General features: G+C 40.3%; 1 protein-coding gene across 6 annotated transcripts in view; it reads left to right on the top strand.

Moving 5' to 3' along the window:
* The window catches only part of vwa5b2 (von Willebrand factor A domain containing 5B2), a 167,272-nt gene that overhangs the window by 134,189 nt on the left and 5,309 nt on the right, over nucleotides 1–27,774 (top strand). The window contains exons 16-23 of one of the 6 annotated variants that reach the window (XM_087993474.1): nucleotides 7,787–8,042; nucleotides 8,988–9,323; nucleotides 10,284–10,421; nucleotides 13,514–13,642; nucleotides 14,939–14,971; nucleotides 15,639–15,719; nucleotides 22,684–22,767; nucleotides 22,918–23,067. In XM_087993474.1, the coding sequence (XP_087849600.1) occupies nucleotides 7,787–8,042; nucleotides 8,988–9,323; nucleotides 10,284–10,421; nucleotides 13,514–13,642; nucleotides 14,939–14,971; nucleotides 15,639–15,719; nucleotides 22,684–22,767; nucleotides 22,918–23,067 (1,207 nt within the window). The remainder of the gene's footprint in view (nucleotides 1–7,786; nucleotides 8,043–8,987; nucleotides 9,324–10,283; nucleotides 10,422–13,513; nucleotides 13,643–14,938; nucleotides 14,972–15,638; nucleotides 15,720–22,683; nucleotides 22,768–22,917; nucleotides 23,068–27,774) is intronic. The other 5 variants (XM_043702439.2, XM_043702441.2, XM_087993475.1 and 2 more) reach the window with 5 other exon arrangements.

Below are 27,774 nucleotides of genomic sequence, written 5' to 3'. Positions count from 1 at the left end.
CAGAGGACTGCCAGAAACTAAGCATATGTTTTCAACCTCAGACAGAGAATAACATAAGAACATAGGTACTAGGAGCATGAGTAGGCCGTCTGGCCCTTCGAGCCTGCTCCACCATTCAACAAGACCATGGCTGATCTTTTTTTAGACTCAGCTCCGCTTACCTCTGCTCTCACCATATCCCTCAATTCATTTATTGTTCAAAAAAAATCTACCTTAGCTTTAAAACATTTACTGAATTAGTGTCAGCTACTTCATTGGGCAGGGAATTCCATAGATGCACAAGCCTTTGGGTGAAGAAGTTCTTTCTCAATTCAGCCCTAAGTCTGCTCCCTCTAATCTTGAGGCTATGCCCTTTTGTCCTAGTTTCACCTGCCAGTGGAAACATCCTCTCCACTTCTCTTATCTACTCCCTTCATGATTTTATATGTTTCTACAAGATCTCTCCCCCATTCTTCTGAATTCCAATTAATATAATCCCAGTCTGCTCAGTCTCTCCTCATAAGCCACCCACCTCAACTCCAGAATCAATCTAGTGAACTTCCTCTGCACCCCCTCCAGTGCCAGTACATCCTTTCTCAAGTAAGGAGACCAAAACTGCACACAGTACTTCAGGCATGGCTCACCAGCACCCTATACAGCTGCAACATAACCTCCCTGCTTTCAACTCAATACCTTTAGCTATGAAGGACAAAATTCCATTTGCCTTCTTAATTACCTGTTGCAGCTACAGACCAACCATCTGTAATTCATGCACAAGGACACCCAGGTCCCTCTGCACAGCAGCATGCTGCAACTTTTTACCGTTTTACAAGTAATAATCCTTTTTACTGTTATCCCTACCAAAATGGATGACTTCACATTTATTAACATGATTTTCCATCTGCTCGACCTTTTCCCACTCACTTAAAGTATCTATGTTCCTCTGCAAAGTTTCATAATCCTCTGCACACTTTGCTGTGCTACTCATCTTAGTGTCACCTGCAAACCTTGGCACGCTACGTAGTCCCAAATCCAAATCATCTGTATAAATTGTGAATAATTGCAGTCCCAACACTGATCCCTGAGGCACCCCACCAGGAGTTTGCACATTCTCCCCGTGTCTGTGTGGGTTTGCTCTGGTTTCCTCCCACAGTCCAAAGATGTGCAGGCCATGCTAAATTGCCCATAGTGTTAGGTGAAGGGGTAAATGTAGGGAAATAGGTCTGGGTGGGTTGCTCTTCAGAGGGTCGGTGTGGACTTGTTAGGCCGAAGGGCCTGTTTCCATGCTGTAAGGAATCTAATCTAATCTTCTCCACTACATAGGTTAAGCTAACCGGTCTATAATTCCCCATCTTTTAGGCGAAAGTGAGGACTGCAGATGCTGGAGATCAGAGTCTAGATTAGAGTGGTGCTGGAAAAGCACAGCTGGTCAGGCAACATCCGAGGAGCAGGATGCCTGACCATCTGTGCTTTTCCAGCACCACTCTAATTCACATCTTTTGTCTACCTCCATTTTTAAACAGTGGTGTCACATTTGCTGTTTTCCAGTCTGCTGGGACTGCCCCAGAGTCCAGTGAACCTTGAAAAATTAACACCAGTCCACTTGCTATTTCTCCCGCCATCTCTTTTCGTATCCTGGGATGTCTTCCATCAAGGCCAGAACACATGTCTATCCTTAGCTCCATTAGTTTGCCAAACACCACAGCTTCTGTAACAAGGATTATCTCCAGGTCCTCACCTACCTTCATCTCTTTGTCAATTACTGGCATGTTATTAGTGTCCTTCACAGTGAAGATCAACACAAAATACCTGTTCAATGCCTCGGCCATTTCCTCATATCCCATTAATAAATCCCCCTTCTCATCCTCTAAAGGACCAACGTTTATTTTAACCACTCTTTTTCATTTTATATATTGATAGAAACTTTTGCTATCTATCTTTATAGTCTGTGTTAGTTTTTCTCATGTTCTATCTTACTTTTCCTTACAGCTCTTTTTCTGGCTTTCTGTTGACCTTTAAAGTTTTCCCAATCTTCTCGTTTCATGCTATTTTCGGCCACTTCGTATGCTTTGTCTTTCAATTTCCTTAGACACCCATGGCAGATTCCCTCTTTTCTTACAGTCCTCCCTTTTCACTGGAATATACTTTTGCTGAGCACTTTGAAAAGTTGCTTTGAAAGTCCTCCACTGCTTGTCAACTGTCCCATCATAAAATCTTTGTTTCCAATCTACTTTAGCCAAGTCCTCCCTCATCCTATTGTAGACTCCCTTGTTTAAGCACAAGACCCTGGTATTGGATTTTATCTTCACCCTCTCCATTTGTGTTCTAAATTCAACCATACTGTGATTGTTGTTTCCAGATAGATCCCTAACTATGAGGTCATTAACTATTCCTGCACCATTACACAGGACCAGATCGAGGATAGCTTGCTCCCTCGTCGGTTCCATTACATACTGTTCAAGAAAACTATCATTGATACTCTCAACAAACTCCACCTGGAGGCTACCCTGACTGAGCTGGTTTGACCGAACAACATGTAGATTAAAATTCCCCATGATAACCCCACTTTCACAGCCATTAATGTCTTTATAAAAATACACAGACAGGCACAGGAACATTCGGCAGGAGTCCACCAAAATTGTCAATGCTGTGCTGTCTTTGGCATGTAGCATCTGGCTGTCTCTATGGAGAGGATGACAATCACCATGGAGCCCCACACTTTGTTAGATACATACACAGATCTACAATCCATTGCTACAGACCTGGCAAGATTCCAACTATGCATTTTTATGAATGATTTTCAGGCTGTGCGTATTACACAAGACTTTTCCACCCCATCCTTCATTTTCCCTTCTTTGCTGGTCTCACTGTGAACTTTCAACCTCTCTCCATCTGCTGTGAGCCTCTTCATAATATAGTGAATGTATCTGTGTTACTCCAAAAGGTCATGAATTTGCAATTCCCATGTTCTTGATGATACTCCACCCTCCTCATATAGAGGTCAGTATGCTGTGGACGTGATAGATGCTCTGTCTTCACCCAGTCCACCCCCACATCCCCACCACCCCCCAGAGCTCCCAGTCCCATGCTGCAGTGAACCCTATCCTCAGGACTTCATTGTCTGCTCTTGGAAAGTTCCTTGATGCCTTCAACCAAATTGACTTGGTAGGATCCAAAAGAGAAAATGCTGGAAAATCTCAGCAGGTCTGGCAGCATCTGTAAGGAGAGAAAAGAGCTGACGTTTCGAGTCTAACTGACCCTTTGTCAAAGCTCAAGGTGGGATGGCCTGACTATCTCGTGTCTCAACAGCCCCCTAACTGATCTACCTGCAATCCTTAGATTGGTTGTACTTGACCTGCAGGACTGACCATGGCACATACCCGGATAGTAAGGATACTTCCCCTGGACTCTGAGAGGACAAAATACTATTCTGATCATGACCAACCCTCCTGGACTGGAATTGGATGACGCCCTTGACCCCACTAAGGACTACTTCCCTTTGACTTGCACACGTGATGTTGTGGAAGAATCACTCCACGTTCTATAAAAGATTACCAGGAGACACAGAAAATTCTTCACAAAATTAAACTTTAATCTTGCAAAATCAAGGCTGTGAGAGCCAGTAAAATGCCTTTCCCTGGCTCCCCATAATTTCTTTGTTCTCCTCTAGTTTATACAATTTGTTGGTCTCCTGCTTATCGAATAACATTAGCATAACCAATCATGCTGGCTTGCTTTATTTTTCTAAACTAATCATCGTCTGCCACACTGGTTCCTTCCATCACACTTAACCTGTCACATTACAACTACCACCTGATGAAGGAGCGGCAATTAAACCCGTTGGACTATAACCTGGTGTTGTGTGTTTTTTAACATTACAACACCATCATCTTCAGCATTAGCTCATCTCCCATGGATTTAACTAACCTATCACAATGCACCATCATTATCTGTTACTGGAGCCCTGTAAAAGACCCCGGGCATAATTTGCAAGACTAAGTTAACTACATAACTGCCAAAGTAACTTCCATAGTGGCCATTTGATTGAAGTACATGGAGAGTGTTTCCTGTCTAAGGTGATAACACATCCTGCAAGTGTGACATTGTATAGCACAGAGCCATCCAGTGGCGTGTCTGCCCCTTGATTGTTCATTGTTCCTCACAATGCCAAGCTGCCTGCCTGTTCCTCCGTGCTATAAGAATTGGAAATCATGGAGACTGACAGCCTGGAACTGATCACTGAAGACATTGTCTACTAAAAGGCAGTGTGACCCAGACAGAGTCTGACACTCCACAAGTCAGTGCTGAAGTCAGTGTGAGCTAAGAAAACAAGACGAAGTATCCAGAGACTGGCAACCTGCAAGTGAATATAAAATGAGTAAGCACTAAGAAATCAGGCGGAGCCATCCTGAGTAGATACATAAGATTTGTGTGTGTTGCTGCATGCAAATAACCTGGTTCTGCAAGTTGTAAGGTTTTGGATTAGTGGTGCTGGAAGAGCAAAGCAGTTCAGGCAGCATCTGAGAAGCAGTAAAATCGTTGTTTCGGGCAAAAGCCCTTCATCAGGAATAAAAGCAGAGAGCCTGAAGGGTGGAGAGATAAGCTAGAGGAGGGTGGGGGTGGGGAGAAAATAGCATAGAGTACAATGGGTGAGTGGGGGGGGGGGGATGAAGGTGATAAATGACCTGGGAGTTGCTGTGGGAGAGGGACTCCCTGAGATTCTTGTAGAGAGAGGAGGAAAACTTCTTCAAGTCGGGCATCCTTGCAAGAGGATCACTAATCCAGAATCTGGTTTCCAGCATCTGCAGTCATTGTTTTCACCAAGTTGTAAGGTTTGCTAAGTTCCAAAGTAAAGTATTGTAAGAGTTGAGGTAGTGTGAGAGTTGGTCTCAATGGGTGATGATGTGCTGAGGCTGGTGTTTTACTGATGCTGACTGACATGGATGAAGAATCAAGGACAAAAGTGGCTGTGGAACATGCAGGAACACTGTGCTGAAGACAGAGTTGGATGATTACTGGGACAAGTAACTGGCAAGCTGCAGCCACCAGGGATACAAGTCACTCGCTCGAACCTATGTGTTGGGAATTTGCTCCATCTAGTTTCTCAGGAATATGAGAAGAATTGGAAGCCAAGTAGAAATAAGGCCAGTACAGATATTAAAGAGGCATCTGGAAAATGTATGGAAAATTTTAAAATGTATGGAAATATTATAGTCACCATATTATAACAAGATTCTAAAGTCATCACTGGAATTGCATTGAATTGAATTGAATTGATTTTCTTGTCACATGTACCGAGGGACAGTGAAAAGCTTTGACTTGCGAGCAATACAAGCAGATCACATAGTTAAGTAGCATAGATAGTAAATAATAGGTAAACAGCTGCAAAAACAAAAACACAAGTACAGGCGACTGTTAAGCGTTTGTGGTTCCATTCTGTATTCTAACAATGGTAGAGTAGAAACTGTTGCAAAACCAGCTGGTGCGTGTGTTCAGGCTTCTGTACCTTCTCCCCAATGGTAGAGGTTGTAGAAAAACATTGCCAGGGTGGAATGGATCTTTAAGAATGCTGGCGGCCTTTCCTTGACAGCGGGCCTGGTGGATGGATTCTATAGTTGGGAGGTTGGCCTTTGTGATTGTCCGGGCCGAGTTCACCACTCTCTGTAACCATCTCTGATCTTGAATAGTACAGTTGCCATACCAGGTCGTGATACATCCAGACAGAATGCTCTCAATGGCGCACCTATACAAGTTGGCAAGGGTATTCGCCGTCATGCCAAATTTCCTCAGCTCCCTGAGGAAGAAGAGATGTTGTTGGGCCTTTGTAACCAGTGCATCTATATGAAGAGGCCCAAGAAAGCTTGCTGTGGATGACCACTCCCAGGAGCTTGACATATTCCACTCGTTCCATCTCTGTGCTGTCAATGTGTAGGGGAGCATGAGTAACATCCCGTCAAAAGTCAGTAATGAGTTCCTTGGTTTTGCTGGCATTGAGAGCCCAGGTTGTTCTCAGTGTACCATTTTGCCAGGTCTTCCACCCCCTGTCTGCAGTCTGTTTCATCACCATCTAAGATTCCACCGACTATGGTGTCATCAGCGACCTTGTAAATAGCATTGTCTGGTATTTGGCAACACAGTCATGGGTATACAGTGAGTACAGTGGGGGGCTGAGTACACATCACTGGGGGGCTCCAGTGTTGCGTGTTAGTGACGACGAAATATTGTCCCCAATCTTCACTGATTGGGCCTGTGGGTTAGGAAACTGAGAGTCCAGTTGCAGAGAGTGGGGCTTAGTCCGAACTCATTAAGCTTTGTAATCAGTGTTGAGTGGATAATAGTGTTGAAGGCTGAACTGTAGTCAATGAGTAGGATTCTTATGTAGTTGTTCTTGGTGTCAAGATGTTATAGGGAGGAGTGAAGGGCAAGTGATATGGCATCTGACATGGATCTGTTGGTCCGATAGGCAAATTGGAGTGGGTCAAGAGTAGTGGGGAGGCTGGAGTTGACTAATGCCATGACCAGCCTTTCAAAGCACTTCATGACCACTGAAGTTAGGGCCACTGGGCGGTAGTCATTGAGACATGCTTCATGAGTCTTCTTAAGCACAGGGATGATGTTGGCCCTCTTGATACAGACAGGGACAGTGGCCTGCTGGAGGGAGAGGTTGAAGATGTCTGAGAAGACTTCTGCCAGTTGGTCTGCACATACTCTGAGAGAATGGCCTGGTACTCCGTCTGGTCCCACCACTTTCCTTGGATTCACACGATGGAAAACTGATTTGATCTCTGATGTTGGGATAGGTTCATCAGGACTTGTTGGAATAGGTGTTACCTCTCTGCCAAAATGCTGCTCAAAGCGAGCATAGAAAGCTTTGAGATAATCTGGGAGGGATATGTCATCGTTTTAGAACCTGTGATGTCATTCAGTCCATGCCAAAGTTGCCGGGTGTCTGTCTGGGTCTGTAGTTTGGATCGGTATTGGTCCTTGGCTGTCTTAATGGCTCTGCGAAGGTCATACTTGGATTCTTTATTTTTGAGTGGGTCTCCTGATCTGAAACCCTCAAGCCTGGTTTTTAGCAGTTTCTGTAGTCCTGATTCATCCAGGGTTTCCTGTTGGGGAACACCCGGATTGACTTCCTCAGTATGTAGTCCTTCACACACTTGCTGATAAAGTCTGCGACGGTGGTGGTGTACTCGTCCAAGGTACCTGCGGACTGTTCGAACATGGCCCAATCAGCCAATTGAGGCTTGAGAGGAGGTTAAGGCTTGAGGGGAAGATAACAACATCGAGATTCTGGATTTTTAAAAACTTTCTGTGTTTCCCAATCTTCTCAACATGGTTGAAGAAAGGAAGGAGAAATTCCACAGCCAACTATTGATGAAGGGAACTAAAGGATTCTAGCTGTTCTGATTTACTCTCATGTAAAAACATAATTTCAAGTTTCTATTTAGGAGGTTTTGTAGGAGTCAAAAAATTAGAACTGTCACAAAGAATGAGATGCTAAGGATGTAAGTGACAAGAAAAAGTTGCCTCCTTCTTTAGTCCTTCCATGGACCATGGACAAAGTGCTCAAATATGACTTCTACCCAATTCATTTAACATCCTGAAGAAAGTTTCTGCCCATATTTACAAAGTCTTCAGAACATCTATCTAAATCCATTTCTTGCACCATACTCTGTAATAGGTTACCTGTGGAAATAATATCTCAAAGTTCAGTTATATCATATGCTACTTAGAGAAACAAATCAATCCATTTGCTTGATACATTTAGCTACTACAGTGAGAAAAATTCTCTCCTTCATTTCAGGACGCAGTAGGCATTGACCATTCTTCAGATGAAGCAAGAAGGAAAAGAAAACTGATAGCACAAGCAGCCTTGTCTGGCCGGAGTTTCTCTTCACCAAATGGTCAGCTGGATATGTGTCATCTACGCAAGGCCTTGGAGAAGGTTTCCACAGACCAAATTGTAAATTGGTCAGTCGGGGGAAGAATGAATGACATTGGTTGTGAATCCCAACAATTTCAAGCTGATGGTTTCTCCATGCGGAACCTCAATGATTCCAGTAAGTGATCACAGATAATCAGTCTTTTAAATGAAACATCTGGTCATCTGATTGACTCATTCAAATGCCGAGTTAACCTTAGTGTTGCTTTGAAGACTTAGTTAAAAATCACATAACACCAGGTTATAGTCCAACAGGTTTATTTGGAAACCCTTGTTTCCGGATGGCTGCTCCTTCATCAGGTGATGCTGGTGAAGGAGCAGTGCTCTGAAAGCTAGTGCTTCCAACTAAACCTGTTGAACTATAACCTGGTGTTGTGTGATTTTGAACTTTGTCTTCCCCAGTACAACATTGGCTCCTCCACATCTTGAAGATTTAGCAAGTTCTGCCAAAATCTCACTTCTCACACAACTACTTGAAAAACCAGTTGGATGAAAATGCTAAATAAACAACTTAATGAATATTTTGATTATGGGCTCTGTCTGGCATAATTACCTGTTACATGGATTCTTAAGATCAGGTGTCTCCAGATTAAATTCCTGAATGAATTTAGGTACATGCAGCACTGCATGAAATTACTCTGAGTTGGGTTTGAGAACAGAAAAAAATTCAGTCAAGCCTTCTGTTATTTCTTCTTGGTATCCGGTGATTCCTATAAGTATATGTGTGAAGAAATACACCTATTGAGGACAACATAGATCCATGTGATATCAATTAAAAATGCCATGAGAGACATCTAAATACCAGCCTGCAGCACTGCCCAACCCTGCGAAATCTCCCTTTGTGACAGAATAAAGAGAAGGGAAAAGCAAAAACAGGAAACACCATTCATAAAATTAGCAGGAGACTATGACACATTGTAATAACCTCATCCAGCAACAGGAGTGCCTAGTACAATCATAAAGTTAGCACTAAATTTCAATGCATCAAAAAAGTTTAATTTGATTTAAATTAATAAAATGACTTTTGATGTCTAAGCTTGTTTCTGATTATCTTATTCTACAGACAACCTGCTGTTTCAAATGCCCACTCCCGACTGGGACACTTTCTTTGATCCTGAGAATCTTTTTTCCCCAGTGGCCTCGGAGGATCCGGGTTTAAGTGAAGTGAATGATGTGCCCATAATGCAGTGTAAATCAGTGATTCATGGCTTGATCTGTGGGAAGTCAGTCACCTGGGAGGTAACAGCTAACCTTTCCTCCCTCTACCATGCACCGTCAGAACAGGAATCAACACAACTTACTGAAAATCCATGGGATGAGATCCTCCATCAGCTGACTGCACAATCAGTTATCAGAGACTTTGAAAATATGGCTGAGAAAGAGAGTGAAATTGAATATGGTAAATTCATTTCTTGAAAATGATTGTGTTAGACTCCACAATTTTAATAATTAATGATCACCTTGAAAGATCTAAGTCAAGGATAAATGATGAAAACTTCTTTCCCCTATAGAGTAATGGATACAGAGTGCAAACTCTCAACAAAAATAGTTAATGCTCTAATGCTTGCTAGAAACTAAATATTCTGTTGTGAATAGCTCTGAGGGGTCTGCCATCTCTATTTTCTGACATTCTTAAATAAAGTTTGGTTTGACATTAGTTGGTGAAAGAGTGGGCCACCTTTGTAATAGAAATGTGATACTCCTGACTAATCTTCCTCAATCTACTGGACCCAAGTGATCTTCTACAATGAAGCCTGGAAAACAAAAAAAGTACGGTGGGCGTACTTAGTGGGCGGCACGGTGGCACAGTGGTTAGCACTGCTGTCTCACAGCGCCAGAGACCCGGGTTCATTTCCCGCCTCAGACGACTGTCTGTGTGGAGTTTGCACATTCTCCCCGTGTCTGCATAGGTTTCCTCCGGGTGCTCCGGTTTTCTCCCACAGTCCAAAAGTGTGCAGGTTAGGTGAATTGGCCATGCTAAATTGCCCGTAGTGTTAGGTTAAGAGGGGAATGGGTCTGGGTGGGTTACGCTTCGGCGGGTCGGTGTGGACTTGTTGGGCCGAAGGACCTATTTCCCCACTGTATGTAATCTAATCTACAGTCAACACAAACTAAAATTATTTTTACTCGTAAAATACTTGAATGCTCCAGTGTTTTGAACCTGGAAATTTAAATAAATCAGGGACATGGGTTTTTTTATATATGAACAGTTACTTATTAAAAACGACTTTGCTTTTAGAATCTCCTAGAAACTTCAATTTAAAGCAAGGTAATAACTGAACTATATAGGATAATAGACTTAAAATTAGGCACCAGATTTAAAGTTGAACTAAACAATTTGTTGTCTACTTTTCTGGAGGATCATCTCGAAGATACCGCCTGAAAACCATTCAGACAAGCAGAGCATGTAATAGCCTGTCCAAGTACACAACCATCATCCCGATAAATGCTGTCACACAGAAATCTTTACCATCGTATGTTGAAGTGAGAAACGCAGGTAATGTTAATGTACCAGCGCTTTTGAAGTCCCCTAGTCTTGCACCTAAAGTGTTGGTTGCTCACATGCCAAAATAATTTTTTGTGAATTATAACACCAGACAATAGTTCAGAGAATTTGGCTCACCATTCAACTTCTGCACCATTTTTTCAGGGAGGCAAAGTATGCAGGGCAGCTTAGAGCTCTTGTATGTGCACTTTTATGTCCTCTCGTCCTCCAATTTTCCAAAAGCCAATGGTGCATTGTGATCAGGTGAATGGAAAAAAAATGTAGAAGTCAGTATTCCAAAATCTCTAATGATGTTTTCCACTAATTATCACTCTAGGCACAAATGATGTTCTTTAAGCCTAAAAACCAGTTGGAATACAATTGTTTTTCATGTTGCAGTTATCTGTGTGGTCATTGTCCATGACAACAATGCTTTGCAGTCCTCAAAAAGGTAGGATTTAAAACTCTGAAGCAAAAGCTTACCATCCACTTCAGCAGTAAAACCAGAAAATGCTGAAAATACACAGCAAATCAGGCAGCATTTGCAGAGTAGGAAACAGAATTAATGTTTTACGATCAAGATCTCTACAACAGAAGTTGAGATGTTTTCTTCCTGTGTTTAAATGACTGAAGATAAGCTAGGACTAGGAGCACATTCTAACAGAAGTTTTATTCTGTTAAAGATACATCACAATCATAGCAAAGATTATCCAAAAGAGAACAGTTATACATTTAAAAGCAAAGTATTGTGGATACTGGAGACTCTGAATTTAAAAAAACACAGAAAGTGCTATAGCAATTTAGCAGCTTTGGCATCATCTGTGGAGAGAAACAAAATGAACATTTTGATTGAATCTGACTTTCAGAACTGAAGGAAACTAGAAAATAATTGTTGTTGACAAAGGGCAAAGTGGAGTGAATGTTAAAGGTGCTCAAAGCAAAATAGAAAGAGAGTACTAATGGTAGTGGAGGAGAGATACAGAAGCAAATTAGGTGTTAATGGTAGGTGTGAATAGGTCAGTGTTGCTGAGAGCTAACCCATACAAACAAGACACAAGACAGGGTGAGGGGGTGGGAGAGCAGCGTAATAAAAATGGAGGATATTGTTCATGCTGTGAAGTTGTACTCAATATTGAGTCCTGAAGGTTGGAAAGTGCCTGAGCAGAAAATGAGTTGCTGCTCTTCCAGTTTGTTTGCACTTTGCAGGTCTAGGATGGACATATAAATGTGAGGGTGAGATGGTATATTGAAATGGTATGCAACTGGAAGGTCAGGTCATTCTTTAGGTGTGAGTGGAGTTCCTTAAAGCAAACACCCAGTCTATGTTTAGTCTCACCATGCAGAGGAGACTGTATTATGAATAGCAAATATGGTAGACTACATTGAAAGAAGTATATGTGAGCCGCTTCTTCACCTGGAACATGTATTTGGAGGTTTGAAAAGTATGGAAGGAGGAGGTAAAAGGGTAAATACTGCGCCCATGATTGCATGTGAAGGATATTGAGTAAGTATTCAGTTGGAAGAGTCGAGCAGGATATCATTGATGAAAATGGTCCCTGTGGAATGCTGACAAAGAAGGTGGGGGCGTGGGGAGGGGTTTGGGGGTGGGGATGATGTGTTGGTCATGGCATCCTGTTGGAAGTGGCAGAAATAGTGAAGGACGATAATAGAATGTGGAGGCTGCTGGGGTGGATAATGTGAACAAGAGGAAACCTATTATTTTTTCTGGAAGTGAGGGGAAAGGCTGAGGAGAGAGCTGCAGGAAATAGGTCCGACAGCTGAGGGCTCTGTCAGCCACTGTGGGGGAGTCCTCTTGAGAGAACAGGAGGACATATCAGAGGCACTGCTGTGGAAGGTGGCATCATTAAATCAGATGTTACCATGATGGAGAAATGGGAAGAATAGAACAGAGTCCCTGAAGGAAGCAGTGTATGACGATGTGTAGTCAGGTAACAGGAAGTTGGTGGGTTTGTAGTGGACATTGGTGGCCAGTCTATCCCCAGAAATGAAAACAAATAAGTCAAAGGAAGGAAAGAGATAGAGATGAACTGGGTTAAGATAAAAAAATGGAAATTGGAAGCAAAATTGTTTAATTTTTCCAATTACGAATGAGAGGATGAAGCAGTAATAATGATGTTATTGATGTACCAATGTCTTTTTTGGCAAACCTCTTTGTTAAGAAAAAAAGATCAGTTGTCCATCATTGCAACCACCATTACAACTCAAATGAAACTTAATGCAATTCACGTTGTTCTTTTTGTGGCAATAAAATATTTTTTGACTAGTGCATTTTCTTGGAAGATGTTACTTCTTAAAACACATTCAATCCCATGAGACAGTGAAGATTGAATGTAACTTTTGAGCTCACAAAAAAATGATTATAGTTTATTAATTTATCCATTTACATCTACAGAAAGTCAATACCTACTGATGTAAAGTTGTTAATATTCCAATTTTTTTATTGTCAAGTGACAAAAATTTGTATCTATGGAAATAAAGAGCTTGCAATTATATAATGCCTTTCATAACCTCAAGATGTTAAAAAGTGCTTTACAGCCAATTAAATAGCTTTAAATTACCACTATTGTAATCTAGGTAATTTGGTTACCAATTTGGGAACAACAGAATCACAAAAATTAAAACAATAGATGAATGATTGTATGATTACTACTATCAGTTGAAAGATAAATGTTGGCTTGAAGTGCCGTCAGCACCAAGGCAGATACCATTTAACAATTTTTGGTATAATAAAGTGTCCCAGAGCACTTCAAAGTGTTTGCAATGAATGTATCCTGAGCCATTAGGCAGACCTTTAAAGACAGAAGAGGAAAATAAAGTAATAGCAATAGAGGCAGTCACTTACAAGACTGTCAGCAAATCCAACCACAAATGATCTTCAAAATTGTGCATGTTTTCCCAATGGATTTTATAGTTCAAGCTTATGCTCAAGGTTAGAGATGTATATTCACAAGCACTTCCCTGTGACCAAGTAATTTTCTAGTAACAATGCTTCTGCTAGGACTATACCATAACAGTAGAATATCTACATGGAGCTGCATTCCTGTGCACTACAGATCACACAAATCTCTCTTGGTTTTATCAAGGAAGTAAATTCAACCAAACTCGAGGCTTTTGCTCAGGAACCAAGCGGCAGAGAAGTTATTCTGTTGGATTGGGCCGAAGGCACTCAAGCCAAGATTCTGAGGACTTGGATGATTTGCTCATATCAACAGGTACTATTATTGCTATGGGTAAATAATCCTATCAGCTATTCTTTATAACTCAAATCAAATTCTGTTCAAGTTGGTAAAGTACAGAAAGAGTTTCTTACTGCTATGCTTTATATTTTTGGTTCTGCTTTTGCCAACCTATCCAAGTGTTCCCCTTCATTTGCACCCATGCAGAATTTGTAGAGGTGGTTTTGCCTTTATTTCCCTTTTCATTAACCTGTTGCTTCCTTTAAGGGTATGTTTGTTTCAAGTTCCCCTAATGGTGTGAGGTATGTATGAATCTAGTAAGCAGCTCCAGCATTGACCACAAACAGTTAGAGATGATACCAGAAAATGAGTTCAGATACAGGGGCTTGTATTTTCCAATGGCCATACAGTCATATCTGTGGCACAGTTGGTTTTCAGGATTCTGTAAAACCTCTAACATTGCAGGGTCCAAGGAAGTTATCAGGAAATTGAAGGCAGTTCTGATGGGCAGTTCCAGTGTTCCTGTAATCCTCCAGAGGCACCCATTAAAATTTTGAGGGTTCTACTGCAGTTGAATGAGAGCTATCCTGGAAAAGCTAGGCAATTAAAAACCAGTCTAACTCCTTGGTAATTATTTGAACTGACCCTCCCCCAAATTGCCGTGCTCCCACTCAATCACACCTCCTTTGACCCAATACTCACTCTACCACCAGACTTATGTCCCTTGTCCACTGTGACACACCACCCCTTAACTGGCTCCCTTTTTCACCTTGCATCGTGGCACTCTGCCTACCTGGTATGCTGCTTAGCTGGCATGCTATTTCTTACTCACCTGGACCCTTCTCACCTGGAACTTGACCCATCCCGACATCCTGACATCATGCTTACTTTGCATACTTACCCAATTTGCAGGGGCTGTCAAAGTGGCTGTTGGTGATTCTGGACATTTAAGTCACAGAATAGACAACTGACTGCGATGAGAAAGGAAGCATGGTTTGGCCTCCTCTGCACTTAGATTTAAGTACACTTCTGAAGGATCCCTGATCAGAATCTTCTGTCAGTAATGTGGAGCTCTTTTTAATGTCAAAAAGTAGCGCAGCGACAAACTGAGTGTGCCTGACACTCTGAAAAATCTTGCCCATTTCTGTGAATCGTTCACTTCTCACACTGTCCAGAGCACAATTTGTCTGCTACAGTTGTTAGCTGATAACTGTCACTACACTTCAAGAAATGATTCATAAGCATTTTGTCATGATCTAGATGCATGTCTAAGTGCAAGTCTTTTTTATTCATTCATTGCAACACATTGTTTTGTTCCTTATCCATCAACAGATATTAATTTACGAAGACTGCTGTACTTTTCAGGTCATAAATACTTTCTTCATTCTGTTGTAGATTTTATAATAGCAGCACAAGAATGCGGGCTGAAGTGACTAAGATATGTCAGTTTGCTTCCTGATAATAAACGTTATCAGATCTGTACAAGAGTCAGTATCCAAACAGTAAAGTAATCTTGCCCTAATAATTACTGTCTCCTTTAGTCAATATTATTATAAAATGTAAAAGTGGGATAGAGGTTTCCCCTCCAACTTGGCCTTTATGAGGAATAGTGACTTAATGATTTTATATCAGATCCCATAAATTCTATCGGATGGTAAATAGTCATCATGAGTTTAGCAACAATGCCAATGAAGGAGACAGAATAATGTAAAGTGCTAATATTTATAAGTGAAAGCTAAATTCAGCAGCATGCTCAGAGGATACCCAAATCAGTTCTATTAGACTTCCAGTCAAGGATTTTCCTGTGATATGTGCTTGACTAATATTTGATATTTGTTGAGGAGTAGCAAGATGCAAAAGTTGATTTAATTTGGAATCTTATATTTTTAGCATATAAGGATTTTTAATTCCAGTAGTTTCTAAAACTTGCAAGAATTTTTTTGGTAGGCATGATGTAGAGCAAATTACAAAAGTAAGTATCTATTGAATGAAACAAAACTGCAAGTACAAGATATGTTTCTGCTTTTTACAGAAAAAGAGGAAATTCCAGCTTCACCAACCAGCATGGGCTCTTCCTCATCCTCCGGCTGGGAAAGACAAAGTGTCTTAGACGGTATACAATCTGTTTATCTCTAAGAATGTTTTAGCCATATTCAAGTTTTGCAAGGGTTCTTTAATGCCAAACTTAGATGAATGTGACCTTGATGTCAAGGACTGTCCCTTTCACCTCACCTCTGGAATTTAGCTATTCTGTCCACATTTGAACCAATGCTATAATGAGGTCAGGAATTGCAATATTCTAGCAGGATTCAGTCTGAGCAGGTTATTACAAAGCAAATGCTGCTTGAGGGCATTAGTGATGACTCCTTAAATTATTTCACTGTCAGATCTTTACAAGATTAAACCATCTATTAAAGTGTTGAATGGAGATTTGCAAATGCATTGAAATTGATTGAACACCCTGGAAAACAATGTGTAATCTTGGTTTCTGTAAAATTCATACCATTGTTTTTAGAATGTACTTCTCCTTTCATTGTCTCCTGTGTTGCACCTCCTAATTAATCTTATCCTTTTGTATGTCTGTCAACAAAACATCAAATCTTCAAAGTAGACATTTTCAATTGACATTGATTTATTCTGAAATGAATTGGTTCTTATCTAGGCAAACAAATGCCAAGAGGTCATGACTGTTCTTAGTTGAGTAAGGGAAGGGACAGAAAACATTGGGGTGAGCAAGCACTGTAAACTTAATTTCAGGAGATAGATCGGTTAGAGATAATTGCTTTGTTTCAGGGGGAAGTAAAGCTGTAAACATATGAGAGGGAAGAAGACACAGGGTTATATTGTGAAAAATGATTGTGGCATTCATATTTGAATGCTCTAATAAAGAGCCAGCATAAATATGGTGAGTAAATGATTCACATACGATTGCTGTCAGATAAGCTTTGGAGAGTAAGATGGATTCTGTTCCAGACTTGTATGTTGTGCCACTTATTGGCATTGCGCAGTCACTCAACATAGAATTGAGTTTGTTGGTCAGATAGTAGCAACAATCTCCCCTGTAAAATTTCGACTTCTTGATGTTTAAGTGCACTGAATTATCTGAACACTGTACCAATGGATGACTAAAAAACCCAACATACAGAAAGTGCCCTGATAGTACATCTTGATTTTTCTGCTCGAGTTGATCTCACAAATACATCAGCAATTAAATTATGCTTCATCAGAATCTGGTCTGTGCTAGTCATTTGCCTGTTGGTTTTGAGTATTGAGCCTCACTGATATATTGTGAAGCCAATTACGGCCCCATCAGTTTACTCTCAATCATCAGTCAAATAATGTAAGAAGTCATCAATAATGCCCTCAAGCAGCATTTGCTGTGTAATAACCTGCTCTGACTGAATCCTGCTAGGATCATTCAATTCCTGACCTCATTATAGCATTAGTTCAAATGTAGACAGAAGAGCTGAATTCCAGAGGTGAGGTGAAAGGGACAGGCCTTGACATCAAGGTCACATTCATCTGAGTGTGACATTAAGGAGCCCTTGCAAAACTTGAATCAGTGTGTATCAGAGACAACCTCTCCACTGGCTGGAGTCCTACCTGGCACATAGGAAGATGGTTACGGTTGTTGGATGTCAATCATTTCAGCTCCAAGACATTTCTGCAGGAGTTCCTCAGGGTAATGTCCTAGGCCTGATCAGTTGCTTTATCGTTGACCTTTCCACCATCATTAGGTCAGAGGTGGGGATGTTCACTGATGATTGCACAATATTTGGCACTCTGTAGGTTGAAGCAGTCCTTAGTCATATACAACAAGATCTGGACAAAATACAGGCTTGGGCTAACAAGTGGCAAGCAACATTTGCACTACACAAATGCCAGGCAATGACCATCTTCAATAACAGACAATCTAAGCACCACACCGTGACATTCAATGGTGTTATCATCACTGATAATACTACTATTAAAATCCTGGGGTACTGCTGACCAGAAACTCAACTGGACTTAACCCATAAACCCATAAAGGCTATAAAAGCAAGTCAGATGCTAGGAATACTGCTTTGAATAACTCACCTTCTGACTCCTGAAAGCCTGTCCATCATTTACAAGACACAGTCAGGAGTGTGATGGAATATTCCCCACTTGCCTGGATGGTTGAATATCCAACAACACTCAAGAAGCTTGACACCATCCAGGACAAAGCAGCTGCTTGATTGGCAGCACATTTGACAAGCATCCATTCCTTCTACCACCATCTCTCAGTAACAGCAGTGTGCATTATCTACAAGTTGTACTGCAGAAATTCACCAAATAGAAGCATCTTCCAAATCCGCGACCACTTCCATCTAGAAGGACAAGGGCAGCAGATACATGGGAACACCACAAACAAATCCCCCTCCAAGCTACTCACAATCTTAAATTTGGAAATGTATTGCTGTTCCTTCACTGTTACTGGGTCAAAATCCTGAAATTCCTTTGCTAAGAAGATTGTGGGTCAACCTAGGCACTTGGACTGCAGCAAGTCAAGAAGATAGCTCGCCACCTTTTCAAGGGCAACTAGGGATTGCCAATAAATGCTGGCCAGCCAGCAATGCCCACATCCCACAAGTGAATTTAAAAAATGGCTAATCAAGACAAATACGTCCAACTGTAAGTGTAACTGATTATTTTGATTATCTGTTCCTGAAGATTATATCAATTCAGTATTTATATGTAATCATCAATGTTGTCCTAGTGAGAGCCAAGTTCTTCCTCTGAACTTGTTTGAGGATTTACTTAAAACCCACCAGTAGGTGAAGAAAGAACAAGTTTATAAAAGTTTAAAATACATTTACTTAGAAGGGCATTCAGAAACTGAGTTGTAATATCATAAAATATGCATACGATGGTGATACAACAGAAAGGCGAGAAGAAACACACAAAGAGCGATGTCTTAATCACTAGAGAGCTGTGTTTCATCACCTGTCATATATAAATATGAATAAAAAATGACAGTACTGAAGAAAGTGAGAGAGCCTTACTCCAGGATGGAAGATGAAACCAGGAGTGTTGGTCATCAGTAAGAGTGTTGAGGAAACAGCCTGTAAAAGTGCATGTGCAGACATCCATTGCCCAGAGACGCTGAAGTGAAGTATTTAATAATGTTAGTCACAAGGTTCACACGACTTATAAAATAAAGCACCATCCTCTGCTTACAGACTCCATTTGACAGCTTTTCTACCTGTAGAAATGAAAGCAAACCAATGGTTTAAATTATAACATTGTTACAATGGAAGTAGCTGTCAGAGTATGTGTTGACAATCGTTTTGTTATTTTGTAGAGGCTGCTCAATGAATTTCCTCATCAACAGCACATATTTGGAAAATACTGACATAAAGGGAATGCCTCTAGATTAGATAATTAACCGTGATATATTATTGAAGATGGCAATGTAAAATGTTCATTCTACATTTTCTTAAATTGGGACAAACCAGCAAATAGTATAACAGAGTTTATTCTTCTATATTTCTTCAGCTCAGTTGTGTTCTGAAGGAACATTCTGAGGTTCCACAACAGAGTTGCTGTTATTGTTTTTACATTGGTCACGGGAGTTGATGAAGTCTCTAGCATTAAAAGAGTATCATACTTTGGTATAATTCAGCTTAACTACTTTCCTAAAAGCACATACTAAGCACCCTGGTATATCCAGGAATTCCTTTTTAAACGTGATTATTTTTGTGCTTTGGATATGTTTTGTCCTCTTATTTTTTTAACGATTTCTTCATTTGGCTGGCAAGATAGTTTTGATGGAAGTCTGTTGCATTAAAAGAGTATCATATTTTGGTGTAATTCAGCTTAACTGCTTTTCCTTATAGCACATACTAAGTATGTCTGATAACAACATGATTGAAACAAAATGTTGTCAATGTTGAAAATTTAAAATAAAAACATAAAATTCTGAGCAGATCTGGCAGCATCTGTGGAGAGAGAAACAAAGTTGTGTTTCAGATCAATGACCTAACTTTGTTTATCTCTCCACAGATGCTACCTAATGTGCAGAGTACAGTTTTTCTAATGTTTTCTGTTTTTACCACAGTATTATTGAAATGTGCTTCTGAGAATGTACCATTAAACATGTTAAAAATAGCACAAAATAACAGGTTAAATTTTCAACTTGCCACTCAGTTTCAAAACTCCGTTTGTGAATAAACCACCTAAATGCAAAACACCAAATTTTTTTTTGTATGAAAATCAATTAAAATAAAAATCGGGCTGTTCCTTTCACTGGGTCCACCAGGCTACAATGTGGGTTTTGTGTTCAAGCACAACTGTGTCTAATTGCTATCTGGGGTGAAAGTATTTTGTGTGCTTTAGTGCTCCTGCTGCCAATTTTGTGATATGGAATTTTTTCCCATTGAGGTGAAAGGTCTGAAAGTATTGCCCAGACTGTTAAACTTACACCTGGGTATAAGTGTAAGAGCTTTTGTCACATTGAAGGTATGTTAAGGTATTGTTGGTTAATTAAATCCTTATTTAATACCAATTAATGGAAATACCACATTTTCACATCATACCCATGATGCATCTATTTTATATTACCAATTTTAGGGGCCAAATGGTGTCCCTATCTTTGAGCCAGGAGGCCTGAGTTCAAGTCCCACCTGTTCTACAGATGTGTAGTAACATCCCTGAACAGCTTGATTAGAAACAATTAACATTGTTAGGCTTCTTGTTGGTACAATGGCATTGAGTGTCCCTGGTTATGAACAAAGCAACCTGGATTCAAGTCCTACCTGCTCTGGAGGTATGTTATAACATCTTTGATTAGGAAAACTTATATCTTCCCGTTGTTGAGCAATTGCTTTAATCATATAACTTACTGTTTCTACAAAACAACAGTGACTGCATTTCAAAAATTATATCATTTTAAAGTGTTTTCGAATGTCTGTGATTGTGAAAGGTATTCTAGAAATGCAAGCATTTTCCTGTATTATATTTAACATTTTGTCACCTCAGATTAGCTATACTGGGGAATCAAGTTAATCCACTCACCGATGCACTATTAGAAGAATGAGAAATAGAGACTTCTGATAACTTGTTTAATGGTCAGCTCTGTAATATTGTCAGCTGCCTGCCTTCTTGTGTTGCAGACTGTCTGTAGCAGGAGATTACCCAACTCCATTTCTGAAACCAACAGTTTTTTGAGATGCTTGTTTTGTCACCTGCCCAGCAACCAAATGCAAGTTTGATATAGCCACATCTATAGAAATTCTATTCATGCATTTGCACCCCCATCCATCCATGAATTCCTTCTTAAAAGTGATTATTTTTGTACATTGGATATATTTTGTCCTATTATGTTTTTAACGATTTCTTCATTTGACTGGAAAGGTAGTTTTGATGGAAATATGTGTTTTGAAACTGATTTAATAAAATGTTACAGCTGCTTGACTACATAGAAATGAAACAAATCTGTTTAAGATGCCTGTAAGCATGAGTGGTTTTGGCACTAATTCCCAATCTATCACTAATAATAATACATAGAACCTTTGCCTCTGGCAAGTTACACCCTATCAGCACACTTGTAATCTGTGCATTTATATGAATCAGCTAGGTGATTCAGGTGGGGGCTACTAGCTGTTGAGGGGGTAAAGCATTCCTACGGGACTTTGCCACAGTCTTAGATGGTACTTGATAAAGACAATCTGAATGGCCAAAAAGGTGTCTGCTCTCTAAAAGACAAATTTTCCAGAATTTGTATAGCTTTTCTGAAGTTACAGCAGACAATCAGATTAACCACTGGGGAGGTGTATCCATTTTATGACGAAGCATCTGATTTTGGATACCAGAAAATTAGGAGTCTCACCTATAATGAGAAACCGGAATATCAGAATCTAATGAGCTGCTTATCAGACTTGGTGAGTTAATGATGAATCCATTTTATTCCCATTTTTACTGCATTCTTGCAAGTTCACCTTAAAACTTTTTGAAGAACAGATGTGTGGTTTAAATGCACAGCTAATTTACTTTGCTTCCGATAATCATCATTTTGGCATCTCATCAGCATGAAATTTTGCAACAGTGAATCAAGAAAGGTGTGGAATGTTTAAATTATGGGAGGTTATGGAAATAATGTAGAAATCTAGAAAAGCCTGTTCCACAAAACAAGGTCTTCAAATTATCATGAATGGTAGGACAGAAATGTGGTCAAGAAGAGCATGCATAAGACCAGTCAGCAAACAGTGTTTTGCAACCGTAATTTCACGACTATATTTTCTAGCTGTATTCTGTTTGAATACTCCTGAATATTTTTCATTACCTCCTCTGTTCTCCACTTGCAGAAAATGACCAGATACATTCAGGTTAATACTGTTTCTTTTTAAAGCTGCATTCAAGAAACATGGTTGACATCTAAAATTCTGTCCGTAGCCATTTAGAGCAATGTAAGCTAATAGACTATCAAACCCTTATATAACGATTGGAGAGAATTGACAAGTCACTTCATTACTCACTCTGACATTTCTGACATAAAAGCAGAAAGTGCTGGAGAAACGCAGAAGATCTGGTAGAATGTGTGGAGAGAAATGAAGTTAAAGCAGAATCCAGTGTGACTTTTCTTTGGATCTTTGGACATTTCTGTATGCTTCTTTCTGAATTTCACCTGGTCAGATACCAGGGGTGGCATGGTGTTCAGTAGTTCACACTGCTATACCACAGTCACAGGGACCTGGTTCAATCCTACCCTTGGGTCTGTGTGGAGTTTGCGCATTTGTCCCTGTGTCTGCGAGGTTTCCTCTGGGTACTCCGATTTCTTCCCACAGACCAAAGGTGTGCATGTTAGGTGGATTGGCCATGCTCAATTGACTCATTGTGTCCAGGCATGTGCAGGTTAGATGGATTAGCCATGGGAAATGCAGGATTACAGGGATGGAGTAAGTCTGGGTGGGTTGCTGCTTGGAAGGTTGTATGGCCTGCTTCCAAACTGTAGTGGTTCATAACAGTGCAATTTGCTCTGTGACCAATACATTGCTATAGCCCTTTCTATGTGAAAAATGTTCTCAAACGATACACTGTTCTTTTCTTTGCTAATGAAGACACAGCTAATCCCCACTGTGAGGAGGTCATCATGAAAATACTTGACTGGGAGGCTGAAGTGTTTGGAGAGAACAATGATCCTGGTTTGTGCAAGTATATACTTTGATGTAGCAATGATCTATATTTTGTCAAGATTAGATTAGTTTCTTTGCACTTCCATAAAATATACATGTACTTTCAATGCAATGACATGCATGTGCGGTCATTCTTTGCTATTTTGTTTTTGTTTACAGAATGCCCATATGCCCTGATAGAGGAATCAAGTATCTGTGCACTGCAAGGCTTATCTCAACTCTCTGAGCCTCCCATGACAATTGAACCAGACATCAGCCCGGTTATAGATTCTTCAAAGAATTTTAATGAGTTTAAGAGGGAGGCACAGTGTGAGTCATTCATTATGGTTGAGGAAGGGACAGAAGTGGTAGCTGAAGAAGACCTACCAGCTATTAAGAATCATAGAATGGTAACAGCATGGGAGCCATTGGGCCATCATTTCTATGCTGACCTGCTACAAGATCAATTCAACTTGTCCATCTCCCCTGCCTTTACCCTGTAGCCCTTCAATTTTTTTCTGCCCCCCACCAAACTCTAAGAAAGTGCATTCCAGACCCTAACCACACATTGCATAAAAACATTTTTGCTCATGGTGAGCTTTACCTTTGCTAAGGGCCGAACCGACTGTGTTGCTTCATAAATGTTAACTTTGTGCAACATTGAACAGGTGTGTTATCTTCCAATATGGCATTGTGTCAGCTGGTTGAGTAATGCTGCCATTTCTACAACCGAGCTGCGATCTCCACCCCTAGCACGTTTCAAACAGCCACTGCCTTTCAAATTGTAGTTGATCAACAAGTGGCATAATTATTATCTTGCTTGGTTAAGCTTAGACACACATGTAGCGAGCTCAATCTGATACTCTATTCGAGTAAGCCAAGATACATATATCCACATTTTAAAATGTATAACTTGATGTGTTTTTAAAACACTGGGGACAACAAAGGAATTCACAGAACTTGTCATAGGGAAATAGTCTGTTCACTTAAATAAGGGAGTAAGGCAGAAGACAAAAAATTGCAGGCCAATCAGCCTAACCTCAGTCATGGGTAAGATTTTGGAGTCCATTGTGAAGGATGAGATTTCTGAATACTTGCAAGTGTATGGTAAAATAGAGCAAAGTCAGCATGGTTTCATCAGGGTGGTCATGCCTGACTAATCTACTAGAATTCTTTGAGGAAGTAATGACCAGGTTAGACCAAGGAGAGCCAATGGATGTTATTGGCCTGGACTTCAAGAAGGCCGTTGACAAGGTGCTGCACAGGAGGCTACTGAGTAAGATGAGAGTCCATGGTGTTACAGGCAAAGTGCTAACATGGATAGAAGATTGGCTGTCTGGCAGAAAGCAGAGAATGGGGATAAAAGGGTGTTTCTCAGGATGGCAGTCAGTGACAAGTGATGTTCCACAAGAGTTAGTGTTGGAACCACAACTTTTCACTTTATACACTAACAATCTAGATGAAGGAACTGAGGACATTCTGGCTACGTTTGCAGATGATACAACGATAGGTAGAGGGACAGATAGTATGTAAGTTAGCGCACTGAGCTTGAAGGTTTGTTTTCAGACGCTTCGTCACCATACTAGGTAACATTGTCAGTGAGAGTCTCTGGAGAAGCACTGTGGTATGTCCCACCTCTCTATTTATAGGTCATGGTTCCTTAAGGTGGATGATGTCATTTCCAGTTCTTATTTTTCAAGGGAAGGCAGATAGGATCAAAATTGGTGTGTTTATAGCTGGAATTCTGGTTAGAATGCCATGCCTCTAAGAATTCTTGTGCATGTCTTTGTTTTGCCTGTCCTAGGATGTGTGTGTTGTCCTGGTCAAAGTGATGTCCTTCTTTGTATGTGTGGAAACTAATGATAGTGGGTTTTGGTGCCCAGTTGGTGTTCATGTATCTTGTTGGCAAGTTTCCTGCTAGTTTGTCTGATAGTATTGAGGCGAAGAGGCTGCAGAAGGATTTGGACAGGTAAGGAGAGTGGGCAAAAAAGTTGCAGATGGACTACAATGTGGGAACGTGTGAGGTCATACACTTTGGTAAGGAGAATGGAAGCATAGACTGTTTTCTAAATGGGAAGAAAATTCAGAAGTCTGAAGTGCAAAGAAACTTGTGAGTTCTAGTCCAGGACTCTCTCAAGGTAAACTTGCAGGTTAAGTTCATAGTTAGGAAGCAAATGCAATGTTGGCATTTATTTGAATATATAAAAGCAAGGATGTACTTCTGAGGCTCCACAAGACTCTAGTCAGACCACGTTTACAGTATTCTATACAGTCTTGGGCCCCATATCTCAGGAAGGATGTATTGGCCTTGAAGTGGGTTTAGAGGACATTCACGAGAATGGTCCCAGGGATGAAAAGCTTAACATATGAGGAAAGTTTAAGGATTCTGGGACTGTACTTGATGGAAGTTAGAAGGATGAGGGAGGATCCAATAGAAACTTATAGAATACTGAATGGCCTGGACAGACTGGATGTTGGGAAGATGTTTCCATTGGTAGGAGAGACTAGGACCCATGGGCAGAGACTTAGAGTTAAGGGAAGACCTTTTAGAACAGAGATAAGGAGAAACCTCTTCAGCCAGAGGTGGTGAATCTGTGGAATTCACTGCCACAGAGGCGGTGGAGGCCAGGTCATTGAGTATATTTAAGACAGATATATTTAAGACATAGGTTCTTGATTGTCAAAGGGATCAAAGAGGAGAAAGTGGGAGAATGGGGTTGAGAAATGTATCAGCCATAATTGAATGGCGGAACCGACTTGATGAGCTGAATGGCCTTATTTCTGCTCCAATGTCTTATATGGTCTTATGAGTGAGGTCAGGAATTAACATCTGAAACTGGGAAGAATAGATCATTGTCTCCCAGTTTTCAGTCTCCAGCTCTTCAGTATACTGGAACTGTTTTGATTGATACGTTTCACAGATTTCTATGTGGTCAAGCATTTGTACTTTTATAACTAAATTAATTGATATTTCTTAAAACATTTTATTAATGAGAATAAACAATGCACTACACTGAAGCAATAATCATTTAAGGAAGTATTTGTGGAAAACTCAGAAGATAAAATGCCTTTGTGTGGAATGTGCGCATCGGGTGGTTGTACCTTTTTAAAAAGGAACGTTGCCAATTTTCTCCCCTTCCTCTTCTGATTTTCTCTAGTGGCAATACTGACCTTTATGACAATATACTTAAACATACATTAACATCTTTCCAATATCTCACTTTGTTAGCCATTCTGCATGTGTGAATCTGGACAATACCAACTAACAATCTGAATATGCACAATACAGGGGTGAATGGATATGATGTGTATTGAGATCTTTGACTGATGTTTCTCTGTCTCTGAAGCAGGGTTGCTTAGGCGTGGGGTGGTATAATCATTAGGTTCGGCAGAAGTGGTACTGCAAATGCTGGAGATTAGAGTGGTGCTGGAAAAGCACAGCAGGTCAGGCAGCATCCGAGGAGCAGGAATCATTAGATTCGTCATCCCAAGCCCCAGGCTCATATTTTGGGCAATATGGGTTCAAGATATGATAGATGGTGAAATTTTATTTCAATTAAAAATTGGGAATTAAAAGCTAGTGCTATGATATTTGTGTTGATTGTCATAAAACTATCTGGTTCACTAAAGTCCCTTAATGGGGGAAACCTGCCATCCTTGTCTGTCCAACATTTGATTCCAGACCCACAACAATGTAGTCAATTCTTAACAATTTGGGATGGGAAATTAATGCTGGCCCAGCCTGTGACACCCATACCCCCTGAGCAATTAAAAGGAAAGTGCTGCTCACCTGAAATCTGCTAAGTTATGGTAGAGCATGTATTTTGGTTTACATACAGTATCCATAGATACCATTTGATCAGCCAACAACTTACAAAAAGGTGTAAAAATGGAAACTACTGTAAGTACTGAGCAAGTCAGACAACAACTTTAATGCTTCACATTAATGATTCTTCATCACTTTAGTTTTGTTTCTCTCCACACATACTGCCCCTCTTGCTCGGTATTGGCAGCATTTTCTGTTTTTATTTCAGTTTTTCAACATTGCAGTATTTTATTTGACTGAAAGGCAGCAGGACTTACAGTTGAACTCAGCAAATAAAATCCATTTATTCAATAAACAGACTCTGATTAAACAACACCCTAATGCTGTCTGCCAAGGCTATTTCAAATGAGTGTTTTTACAAACTGCAATAAACAGAACATGATCAGCAACAACTCCTATTAAAAGCAAGGTGATATCTCCAGCTAACTGCGGTGACTGGAGGATTTTTCCACATGAATAATGCATATAAAATCAATCCCAGTCACATGCAACTGTGGTAATACTCAATTCTTTCTGTTCTGGCCAGGATATACTGTATGCAACTGCACATGTCACTTACCATTAAACTGCTTGCTTCTGTATAATCTAGGGCATTAGAGAAGCTTTATATCAATTTTGCCGAAGACCTTGGATCAATCATGAACTAAGGCCACTTGTTGATGAAACTACTAATATAATAGTACTTGGAGTATCTTGGTTTTAAATTGGTACATTGGAATTGTGAACTTGGATAACACATAATTGTAGAACTTATACACTACAGTTTTTATACATTATAAAAATAATGAATTATAAAGTCAAAAATCACACAACACCAGGTTATAGTCCAACAGGTTTAATTGGAAGCACCAGCTTTCGGAGCGCAGCTCCTTCATCAGGTGGTTGTGGAGTGCACAGTTGTAAGACACAGAATTTATAGCAAAAGTTTACAGTGTTTACTGTATCTTACAATTGTGTCCTCCACAACCACCTGATGAAGGAACGGCACTCTGAAGGCTAGTGCTTCCAATTAAACCTGTTGGACTATAACCTGGTGTTATGTAATTTTTAACTTTGTATACCCCAGTCTAACACCGGCATCTCCAAACAACGAATTATAATGTTGGCAAATCAAACCCTAAGCTTTTGCACAACACCACCCTCTACTGTCTGAACAAATTACTACAGCTGCTGGAATCTGTACTGAAAACAAGAGACATCTAGACTTGAAA

The sequence above is a fragment of the Chiloscyllium plagiosum genome, unplaced genomic scaffold (assembly GCF_037043375.1).
Source record: "Chiloscyllium plagiosum isolate Xiang-an unplaced genomic scaffold, Cpla_swu_hap1 HiC_scaffold_13, whole genome shotgun sequence".
Classification (NCBI taxonomy): Eukaryota; Metazoa; Chordata; class Chondrichthyes; order Orectolobiformes; family Hemiscylliidae; genus Chiloscyllium; species Chiloscyllium plagiosum.
Note: the sequence above shows the minus strand (reverse complement) of the source record. Positions and strands in the feature narration are given on the sequence as shown.